Source organism: Triturus cristatus, chromosome 10 (assembly GCF_964204655.1).
Source record: "Triturus cristatus chromosome 10, aTriCri1.1, whole genome shotgun sequence".
In the NCBI taxonomy this organism is placed as follows: domain Eukaryota; kingdom Metazoa; phylum Chordata; class Amphibia; order Caudata; family Salamandridae; genus Triturus; species Triturus cristatus.
Genome location: NC_140593.1, coordinates 1,235,545,661 through 1,235,557,761, shown reverse-complemented (window position 1 = coordinate 1,235,557,761; position 12,101 = coordinate 1,235,545,661). Strand labels below are relative to the sequence as shown.

Below are 12,101 nucleotides of genomic sequence, written 5' to 3'. Positions count from 1 at the left end.
TGCTCTGCCTTCCTAAACCAGACTTTGTCTCCCATAAGCACCGGATTTGCTCACCATCAGACTTTGGTTCCGGCCAAATTCGCACCACTTAGCACCCGACACCACGGGCCGAGTTAGAGTGGCCTAACACCACAGGGAGGTCTCCTCGGCGATCCTGACCTGGGATCTTGTGATCTGTTTCCCCCGCCCCCACCCCCCACCCCCCGACCGTGATTGGATCCGGTAAGGTAAACCTGATGTCCCATTTGCCTTGGGTGGCCCAACCAACGGTGTCCCGGCATCCCAAGACATCCTAACTTACCTCTCCAACCTGTGGTGGCCTCCAGAAGACCTTCATCCCGAGCCTGCAGTGTTAGTTACAACCGAAGAATCCACAATGAAAACAGGGCAACTGATGCCAAAACAGCACCCTGCACCCAGCCGCCCTAGTGCCCCCGGGGTATGCCCTATGCCCTGAGCTTAAGTCCAGGAGCATTGTTCCCACAACCTTGTGGCCTGCTGGTGAGTAGCCACCAATCTGAGGCCCCCATTCCCCATTGGATAACATTGGCCTCCCCACCCGGCCACCTTAGTGCCGCTGAGGGTGTAACAAGAGTTCATCCTTGACCCTGGGGGAAGCCTTGTTCCAACCCCAGAAAAAAACAACTTCCAAACCAAAGTACTTACCGTTAAACCGATAACATTGCTGTGGCCCGATGTGATCCAAAGGGGGTAGGGGGCCTTGGGTTGGTGGCTGCTCACGAGCACGCCACAAGGTTGTGGGAGCAAAGCTCCTGGTGTTCGGCTCAGGGCACAGCGGGATCCAGTTTAGCACATAAGGTGCTTCCACAGTGGCACGGGGGCGGCCGGTTACAGGGTGCTGTTTTGGTGTCAGGTGCCCTGTCGTTTTCAATGGGACTTGCAGGTTTTGGATTTTGGCTGCAGGCTCAGTCTAGGAAGACTTTCGGGAGGAACCCACAGCTGTCCAGGTAAGTTGGAGGGGTCAGGGACGTAGGTGCACCTCGGGTTCTCTTCTCCAGAACGCAGGGCAGCTGGATGCAGTGGTATCTTTAGAGGTTGGATTTCACCTTATTGGGCCACTCGTGGTTGGGTGGGTCTCTTTGCAGGAGATGTCTGGGAGTCCTGGAGGGGTCAACCCACGGTGGACTCGGACTCTGGAATGCTGGGGGACCTCGCTGTGACTGGTGGGCCACCCGGATTCGGGCCCTAGGTGTCGGGTGCTGTGGTGGTTCCAGGTGTTGAGTTCCTGTGTCTTCAGCAGGCTCGAAGTCTTTCTTTGGAGATTATTTTGAACAGAGCTGCTGTTCACCGGAGAGCTGGTCTTTCTTCAAGGCAGTCAGTCCTTCCAGGGTTCCAGAGGTCGCTGGTTGCAGGACAAGGGGACATTTGGCGCAGGATCTCTGGAAACTGCAGACGGGCCGATGGGGGTAAGGCCAAGTCAGTTCTCTGCTGCAGTCTCCTCTGCTGGGCATCTTCTTTCATCCTTCTTCTTAGGTAGCGGGAATCTGTCTTCTTGGTTCAGGGCTGCCCCCTAAATACTGTATTTAGGGGGTGTTTTAGGGGTCTCGACCTTAGGGTGACGACACCCTTGGTGTGCTCACTCCACATGGGGGAGTGGGCACAATCCCTAACCCAGATTGGAGAGTGCCTGCCATCTACGGCAGGCACTGAAGAGAGGGCTTTACCTCGCCTCCCCCACCTGAGGGGTGGGGTTGGCAGAGGTGGGCACACCTTCTGGGTTCTTCTAATTTTCCATGCCTGTCTTCCCGCCAAAACGGAGGGGAGACAGGAAGGTGGCCTGCTCCTGATAGCAGGAGAGGCTGGGAGTTGCGTTACAAAGGCAGTAAGGACTTTGAGGCTCCCCTGCCACGGTTGGCTCTTCCTGACCTGGGGGGGGGGGGGGTGAACACTTCCTCCTGGGAAAGGCTTTGCTTCTGGGCTCAGGGAGCGTAGGCTTCAATGCTAGGGGTCCAGAAACATGTCTGGTCGTTTTTCAGGGGGCATCTCCAAGATGCCCTCGGAGTGCATTGTATAATAAATCCCACTCTGGCAATAGTGTGTTTTTATTATGCCGAGCACTTTGATACCAAACTTCCCAGAACTCCGTAAAGCCATCATGGTGCTGTGGAGTTCTTAGTGACAGACTCCCAGACCATATACTCTTTATGGCTTTACTGCACTTATAATGTCCTAGAGTGGACTTAGACACTGTAGGGGTACAATGCTCATACAACTGTACCCTCACAAGTTGTATAGTGCACTCAGCTAGAGGGGTGTCTTACCTACACCATAGGCAGTGGGTTCCAGGTATAGCAAACGGGTATGTGTGCCATGTCGACTCTTCACTTTTCTCTGCACCAGAACACGCAGCCTGCAATGGCAGTGTGTGGGTGTTAAGATACAGGATCTTTAAGGGTGGCACCTTATATGCTGCAGCCCTTAAAGGCCTACCCTGGTTACAGTGCCCTTGGTACCTTTTAGAAGGGACTGATGTGGCCAGAAAGGTTCCAATTGGGGGTACAAGGTACAGTTTTGTCAAAGAACACAGGCCCTGGGACCCTGTTTGTCAGGGACCCAGAGCATCGCAAGTCAAAGGGCATTTGAAATCTAGCAAAAATTGGGGGGGTTACCCAGCTTCATACAACAGTTGCCTAATGCATCTCTTCACAAGGAAAACAGCTTTTAAGGTCGCAATAACGTCAGCTCGGCTTGTGAGTGAGCTGCAGGCACTCTTGGTACCACATTTTTTCCAGATAAACTGGTGCTCTCGAGCTGCATTTCTGCCAAAATTAAAAGCCTCCCCGACATGGAACTGTGTTTATAACCCTTCTGACTTTATTTGCCCTGCCACATCCCTGGATAGGAGGAGAGCGAGACCATCGTTTCTACCACAGGAGAATCATTCGTTTGCGCATTGATCGTGCAGGGGATCACCAGGTGGACGATCAACTGTTTGTGGGCTTGCTGGGAACAATGAAAGGCCAGACTATACAGAAAAGAACAGTCTACAGGCAGCTAGTCCCCTGTATTAAAATCTACTAGACGTTTGCTGCGAAGCAGCCGCCAGAAGGATTAAGGGTTGCTACTACTGTGCTGGCACGTTGAGTGCCGGTCCTCTATCGGTCAGTCTGCTGCGCTGTAATCTATGCACACGTTACAAAGCCTTATTGCCGTGACGGGTCCCTCGGGTTGGGCATCTTGGCCATTCAGTCCTGCAGGGCTTTTTAGTCTGAGCCATTCCACCGACTCCCCGTATGGGAATGTACTGCTTGGGTGTCTATTCACAAGGTTTGAAATGTGCAGTTAGAAGTATCCACCAGAAGAACACGTTACTTGCCTTTGATAACTCTGTCTGGTGGATACTCTATTTAACTGCAGATTCCTCGCCGCCCTCCTAGATCCCCGTTCTGTGGAATGGATGCTTTTTGCATCTAAAACGGTCCTAATCTAAAGATCTGAATACTGGTCTTCGCAATTTAGTAATGGACTGCTTCTGAATGTGCAGACAAGTCTTCAAAAGAGGCAGACATCATCGTGCATGGGTAACGCCTTTATGCAGGTCTATCACCTCCGGAATGGAAGGATACAGCGCTGGGACCACATGATGCCACCTAATGGCACGCAGGAATACTGCTCGTAAGGTTCTGCCGCCTGTGAAATATTCACAAGGTGAGAAATCTGTGGTTATATAGAGTATCCACTAGAAAGAACTTTACCGAAGGTAAGTAACTCGTTCTTTGGGTCTGCCGCGTTGGGGTGAGGGACATTGAATACGGGAAGAGAGGGCAGAGGGAAGAGAGGGCAGAGGAGTGTTGTGACAACATGATGAGCCTTGGATCCCAGGACTCTTTTAGTATTGTGTGTTCCTGTTTCATATCTGCTGTCTGATGGTGAGGGGCAGTGAATTTGTAAAGTGAGAGTGAGGGTATTTTTGGCAAAATGGTGGGTGGTTTTGGTGCATACCTTAGATCCCACAGTGTCTCCCCTTGTTTATGTTGGATTTCCTTGTTTCTTGTCTTCCAGGAGGACTACACAACAGATGAGGAGCTGGACAACATGATGAGCCAGAAACTGGGCGCCAGCTCTGGCGCTGGAGGCATCCTTGATCTGCTCAAGGCCAGCCGGCAGGTGGGCGGGCCGGATTACGCAGCACTGGGGTAAGAAGAGATTCTGAGTTTTCTGTTATGGATTTTCCTGTCCCATAATCCTGTACTTCAGCTTTTCATTCCAAGCCACTTTCCATGTTCTCTTTGTTTCTGTAGCCTGATTGTCTAGTTTTCTGCTCTTTCACACAGCAGAGTATTCAGTATGCATTTATCAGCCCCTTAAACATCACGTTGTTAAATCAAACCTTGATGCCCAAATGCCTTGGCATTGGATGCAAGTCTGTAGCCTAAAGTACCTGCTTCCTTTAAAAAAAATATATATATTTTTTGTTAAGATCTTGGATAGAGGTTGTAGGAAACAAACTCTATATAGGGCACTAAAACAAAGCATGCTGCGTAGAGAGTCCAGGAAACCTTTGTTTTACAGATGCTAAAATTATAACACTAAATGCTCGGTTTGTGGTAAAGTGGGCGAGCAGTGAGGCTTATGAGAGGGCAGTGCTAAGCATTTGTTCTACTCACAGAGGCAATAAATGAGGCACACACTTAAGAAATCCGAGACCAATTTAGAAAAGTAACTTGTATTTTTACATATATGTTTATACCAAGAAGTTCGTTATCAGTTAAATACTTATTTAAATATCGATGGGAAAAAAAGTGCTGCAAATGAAAGGGTCTGTTTTTTTTCCCCCTGCAAATGGTATCAAAAAAGGGTTTGTGGGGCTGAAATCACCATTTTCCCAGCTTTTAGGGAATGACAGACTTTTGTCAGAAAACCAACATTTTTTTACACAGTGTTGGCACTTTTCTGGGACATAGCCTATTTTTGTTATTTTTTGTGCTTTCAACCTTCATCCAGTTAATGGTAGAAATGCGTATGAAAGCAATAATGGATCCTGGAAAGCTATACGTTATAGAAAAGTAGACAAAATTCTGAATTTAGCAAGGGGTCATTTGTGTAGATCCATCAAGGTTTCTTTATAGAAACTAACAGTTGAATATAGGAAACATTGAAAATTAGTTGAAAAAAAACAGCCATTTGTGCCAACGTTTCCACCTGTAACTTCTTCTAATTATGACAGCTGTTTGAAAGCAATGTACCCCTACATCCACTGGACCTTTCTGGTTGTGGGGATATATAGGACTTGTAGGTTCACCAAGAACCCGACGAACCCAGAGCCAATAACTGAGCAGCGTCTTGCAATGTTTTTTTTACTATGTACTGGATATATAGCAATTAATTTGGGAAAATATATACATGGAAAAATCGGTATCAAAGACACCCATGTATTTCTGAAATTGGAACAAAATATAGAGTTTAGAAACAGTAGATTTTTATCGGGAGACCCGGGGGGGACGCTGGGTGGTAGGAAATTTGTGGATACACCCAGATTCCAGAACTTTCCCACACAGAAATTTGAGAAAAAGTGATTTTTGTCAGCTACATTTGAGGTTTGCTGAGGATTCTGGGTAGGAAAACATTGAGGGGTCCACGCAAGCCATACCTCGCTTGACTCCCCCGGGTGTCTAGTTTTCAGAAATGTTTGGGTTTGGTAGTTTCCCAAGATGGCCGCAGAGCCCGGGGCCAAAAACCCAGGGGACCCCCCTTGCAAAACCAGGTTGTTTTGTGATGGGTAATTTTGATGTCGCCTCAATAGGTTCTGGGCCCTTGCCTGTCGTGGGTACTTGACCCACCCACGCGAGTGAGGTACCATTTTTATCGGGCGACCTGGGGGGGATGCTGAGTGGTAGGAAAATTGTGGTTATTCTGACAACAGAATATTATGACACAGTAATGCAAGGAAAATGTGTGACTATAATTACATTTTGAGGTTTGCATGGCATTGTGAGTAAAAAAACGTGTTGGTATCCATGAGAGGCACACCACCCAGCATGCCACTTTTTTTTTTTTTAACTTTACAGAAATATCTAAATTTGGTTAATTTTCCCTAGAGACAGACTACACCTTAGCAGAGAAAAACAAATGAGACAAATATGACTGCCTGTCCACCTGCTCCTCAAGTGCACACACATACGGATTGGATTTGGTACGAGGTTGAGTGAAAGGGTTAAAATTTATATTTTATTAACCAGAGATTTCACTAAAAGGAAATGCACTGTTAATAATTAAAAGGTTAAAAACCTGAACCAATGACTCCCAGCTCGTGAGCTGTAAAGCCACGGCAAGGCACCAACCTCTTTACAGGCCATTCACACACCTTTCATACGTGACTCACAAGACCATTCACAACACCAGCCGCAGGCCCAGCACATTACAACATTCACATCAACAGACAGCGCCATTCAAGGGCCCATCACTTTCATACGCCCACATCACTGACACAGCAATCACACCGGCTGGTGGTTGATATAGTGTCTGCTGTGGTGTTTGACTAGCAGTGTGTGTAATGACCAGCAGCAAGTCCCTACTCACACACTGCCAGCCCACGCACACCGCCAGCCAAGCGCCAGCCCACGCACACCGCCAGCCCACGCACACCGCCAGCCAAGCGCCAGCCCACGCACACCGCCAGCCAAGCGCCAGCCCACGCACACCGCCAGCCAAGCGCCAGCCCACGCACACCGCCAGCCAAGCGCCAGCCCACGCACACCGCCAGCCAAGCGCCAGCCCACGCACACCGCCAGCCAAGCGCCAGCCCACGCACACCGCAAGCCAAGCGCCAGTGCACGCACACCGCAAGCCAAGCGCCAGTCCACGCACACCGCCAGTCAAGCGCCAGTCCACGCACACCGCCAGTCAAGCGCCAGTCCACGCACACCGCCAGTCAAGCGCCAGTCCATGCACACCGCAAGCCAAGCGCCAGTCCATGCACACCGCAAGCCAAGCGCCAGTCCATGCACACAGTCATTACATTTTTTTTTAACAAGAAAGAAAGCACAAACCTATTGCAACTAGATACAAAACTATAACTACAAAAACAGCAGTAACTAAAGACATCATTCTATTGACAAACGTGAAACTGAACAATAACTATATAAAACCATACAGACCAGGCAGTACACTATTAGACTCATGGTTGCGCCCACAAACTCTGGAGTGTGATACAATCTGAAACATGTGGGCGCACACAGCCAAGGATTAGAAGGACAATCGGCACAGTGCATACGACTCTCCTTCCGCACACTTCTTCGCAAGCAGACTCTACATCTCTTACAGGGATTGGTTCTTTTGGGCGTGGGAGGAATTAAATCAGGAAAGTGGTGAACTTTCAATCTAGCCACATCCTCCACAACTCCAACTTTAGGAACACTTGCCTGTTGCATAACAACAAGGCTGCCTATCAAAGACTCCTGAAACTGAACAAAAGTCATCTTTGACGCATGAGAACACTCCTTGAACATAACAAAAGCATTGAAAGTTGCTAAATTGAAGAGCTGGATGGCCAACTTCTTATACCAAACGTAAGCCTTACGAACAGCAGTGTAATGTTCCAACCTCTAATCTACTCTATCGACACCACCCATGTGCTTATTGTAGTCTACAATGCACACAGGTTTGCGCACATCAGCAACCTGACCCCAAACAGTTACAATTGAGGTACTCATCATGAATGGTAGTCAGCATGTACACACCCCTCCTGTCCACAAATTTCACAGCTAGTAGTTCATCACTACGCAAGGCACTGCACTGTCCCCTCTGAAGCATTTTGCAAACAAGCTTTTGGGTAACCTCTACGTTTAGAGCGGATTGTGCCACAAGCAAAAGTATACACTTTGAACAGTTCCTTAAACAATTGCACAGCAGTGTAGAAGTTATCAAGGTACACATGGTGGCCTCTGTTAAACAGTCCTCTAGCAAAACCACACACAATTTTCTCTGAAACACCAAAAGTGGACGGACAACCAGGGGGGTCAATAGTGGAATCCCTACCAGTGTACACCCGGAAATTATAGACCTATCCTGTCCTACTCTCATACAACATATACATCTTAAATCCATAATGTGCCCTCTTGCTAGGAATGTACTGCCTAAAAACCAAATGGCCCTTGAACAGGACCAAAGACTCATCAGCGGCTATTTCTTTCTCTGCAGTATAGATCTCTGAAAATTTACCTACAGAATGATCAAGAACCGGCCGAATTTTAAAAAGACAGTAACAGTCAGGGTGATCTCGTGGCAACGCCAAAGCATTATCAACAAAATGCAGCATCCGTAGCAAAAGTAAATACCGATCACGAGTCATAACTGCAGGAAATATGGCCGTTGCCATCAAGGGACTGGTAGGCCAATATGAAGCCATGAACGGCTTCCTTATCAATCCCATTAAACAAGTCAAACCCAAAAACTTCATCTCATCCAGATTTGTGGGAGTCCACCGGGTAGCTCTAGAGCGGGGCCTAAGTCTGGCACTGTTGTCCCTCATAAACTGTTCAGCATACAAATTATGCTCAACAATCTCCGCCAAAAATACATCATCCATGAACAACTGAAAAAACTGTATAGGCAAAACAAATTTGCAATCGACGCTACACCCTGCATCACCACTAAAGTCAGGCAACACCGGCTGCACCATGTTTGGATCAACCCAGAGTCCAGCACTTAAGTAGGAAGCCTAGCAGCCTCAGGCTGCAATCCAGATGTGTCTTGCTGCACCATCAATACCTCAGTGTCCCCCCTCTAAAACAGGCACTTCAGCCGCGCTGAGAGTAGCTTCAGCCGCGCTGAGAGTAGCTTCAGCCGCGCTGAGAGTAGCTTCAGCCGCGCTGAGAGTAGATTAATCATCCGATGATTCCATGTGGAGAGACAACTCCATGCCTGAATCTTCCCCTCCCTCCTCTCCCTCAGACCCACTGTCAATCTCATAATCCTGCTCAGAGGAAGATTCAAGAAGCATACCAACCACCTGCTGAGCAGTCATTCTACGGCTAGCCATAATGCTTACTAATAAAGGTAACGTGTCAAACAAGTCAACAACAACAAACACTTCGTAAAATAAACACAATGTGGCTTTATCACAAAGACCTATATACTCCAACACTATACCACTCCCTTGCCAGAAGCAGCTAGACTCACCACCTACTCTGCACACACAATAAGGATCAACAATATCGCACTAGAAAAGAAATTTACACATAAGACCATGCAAAACACATCGCAAAGAATTTCATGCTCAAAACACTAACTAAATATGCTGCCATTATGACACCACTTACAAAAAAATTCATTCATGCATGACAATAATACTCTTTTGGAGTAAACTTAACAAAAATGTTTTTCTTACCAAATAAATGCAACTACTCAAAACTGCAGAACAACCACTGCCGAAACCGCAAAAAAGAATCAAAAGCTTTACACTAGAATAAAAAGGAGAATAAACCTTACAATCACATATGCAAATAATGCATCAGCCCACGCACAATCCACCAGCCAAGCTAAGGGGTAGGTGGGCCTAAGAGTATAAATAAAATATTCACCCCCGTTAAAGGGGAGCAACCTTTGCTCAAGAGGCTACATCAGATTGGTCGCACACTGCTACACCTACCAGTCGTGTTCCCCCAATGAAAATGGTCCCTGAAGGTCAGCGTCGGCGGATACACCTATGCTCAAGAGTGCGTGCAAGTATGCGTGGCGTGTGCCATCCCTGGACACGTGTTTCGAGGTAGTTGCCTCTCGTCAGCAGGGAGTAGGAAAATGAGAGTGGGGTTGCTGTGTAAGCTGCTAAAAACATAATCGGGTCTAGTACCTCTCTTAGCGCGCAGGTGCGTAACCATGAGTCCGTCGACTCCACCGGCTCAAGGGAGCCTGAATATAAAGTTACATCAGATTGGTCGCACACTGCTACACCTACCAGTCGTGTTCCCCCAATGAAAATGGTCCCTGAAGGTCAGCGTCGGCGGATACACCTATGCTCAAGAGTGCGTGCAAGTATGCGTGGCGTGTGCCATCCCTGGACACGTGTTTCGAGGTAGTTGCCTCTCGTCAGCAGGGAGTAGGAAAATGAGAGTGGGGTTGCTGTGTAAGCTGCTAAAAACATAATCAGGTCTAGTACCTCTCTTAGCGCGCAGGTGCGTAACCATGAGTCCGTCGACTCCACCGGCTCAAGGGAGCCTGAATATAAAGTTACATCAGATTGGTCGCACACTGCTACACCTACCAGTCGTGTTCCCCCAATGAAAATGGTCCCTGAAGGTCAGCGTCGGCGGATACACCTATGCTCAAGAGTGCGTGCAAGTATGCGTGGCGTGTGCCATCCCTGGACACGTGTTTCGAGGTAGTTGCCTCTCGTCAGCAGGGAGTAGGAAAATGAGAGTGGGGTTGCTGTGTAAGCTGCTAAAAACATAATCAGGTCTAGTACCTCTCTTAGCGCGCAGGTGCGTAACCATGAGTCCGTCGACTCCACCGGCTCAAGGGAGCCTGAATATAAAGTTACATCAGATTGGTCGCACACTGCTACACCTACCAGTCATGTTCCCCCAATGAAAATGGTCCCTGAAGGTCAGCGTCGGCGGATACACCTATGCTCAAGAGTGCGTGCAAGTATGCGTGGCGTGTGCCATCCCTGGACACGTGTTTCGAGGTAGTTGCCTCTCGTCAGCAGGGAGTAGGAAAATGAGAGTGGGGTTGCTGTGTAAGCTGCTAAAAACATAATCAGGTCTAGTACCTCTCTTAGCGCGCAGGTGCGTAACCATGAGTCCGTCGACTCCACCGGCTCAAGGGAGCCTGAATATAAAGTTACATCAGATTGGTCGCACACTGCTACACCTACCAGTCGTGTTCCCCCAATGAAAATGGTCCCTGAAGGTCAGCGTCGGCGGATACACCTATGCTCAAGAGTGCGTGCAAGTATGCGTGGCGTGTGCCATCCCTGGACACGTTTTTCGAGGTAGTTGCCTCTCGTCAGCAGGGAGTAGGAAAATGAGTGGGGTTGCTGTGTAAGCTGCTAAAAACAACTACCTCGAAACAAGTGTCCAGGGATGGCACACGCCACGCATACTTGCACGCACTCTTGAGCATAGGTGTATCCACCGACGCTGACCTTCAGGGACCATTTTCATTGGGGGAACACGACTGGTAGGTGTAGCAGTGTGCGACCAATCTGATGTAACTTTATATTCAGGCTCCCTTGAGCCGGTGGAGTCGACGGACTCATGGTTACGCACCTGCGCGCTAAGAGAGGTACTAGACCTGATTATGTTTTTAGCAGCTTACACAGCAACCCCACTCTCATTTTCCTACTCCCTGCTGACGAGAGGCAACTACCTCGAAACACGTGTCCAGGGATGGCACACGCCACGCATACTTGCCCGCACTCTTGAGCATAGGTGTATCCGCCGACGCTGACCTTCAGGGACCCTTTTCATTGGGGGAACACGACTGGTAGGTGTAGCAGTGTGCGACCAATCTGATGTAACTTTGCTCAAGAGGCCACTCCCCAACACCAAAATTTTAAAAAAAACCCTGGTGTCTAGTGGCTTCTGCCCCCCCACCCGTAGGGGCGGATGGGCCTAAAAACATACTGTTGATCTGCCACCCAAAGAGGGCAGAAATGGCAACAATCATCCTCCCATAAAGGGGAGTGACCCTTGTCCAAGGGGCCGCTCCCCAACATAAAAAAAAAATCCCCAGTGGCCATATAAAAAAAAAAGAATGGCGATCTGCTGCCCCACCCCCCCTTGTCCAAGGAGCCACTCCCCACAAATAAATCCCTGGTGGTCTAGTAAGCCACTTTAAAAAAAACAAAGAATGGCGAGATCTGCCCCCTAGGGTAGCAGGCACAGCTAAAACATATTGCCCCCAAAAGGGAAGCTCCCCGCAAACAGTTGAGCAGATTTTTAATTAAAAAAAAAGATCCCTGGTGTCTAGTGGGCATTCCTGCTGCACGATCACATGACTTGGAGGAGGGGGGACGGGACGGGACTTCCCCTGCCATCCCCGGTGGGGGCACCTTAAAGGGCGGCCTATGGGGGGAGCCCCAGCGCTTCCCCTGTGGGTGGGTGCTAGGACGTCCGGGAGCCGCATGATGCACACTCCCA

The 12,101-nt window shown here is 48.8% G+C and overlaps 1 protein-coding gene across 1 annotated transcript in view; it reads left to right on the top strand.

Annotated features, from left to right (window-relative positions):
- Positions 1-12,101, top strand: part of PHF8 (PHD finger protein 8) — a 96,838-nt gene that overhangs the window by 57,368 nt on the left and 27,369 nt on the right. Inside the window, exon 16 of the mRNA XM_085629859.1 lies at positions 4,024-4,157. Within this exon, the coding sequence (XP_085485985.1) occupies positions 4,024-4,157 (134 nt within the window). The remainder of the gene's footprint in view (positions 1-4,023; positions 4,158-12,101) is intronic.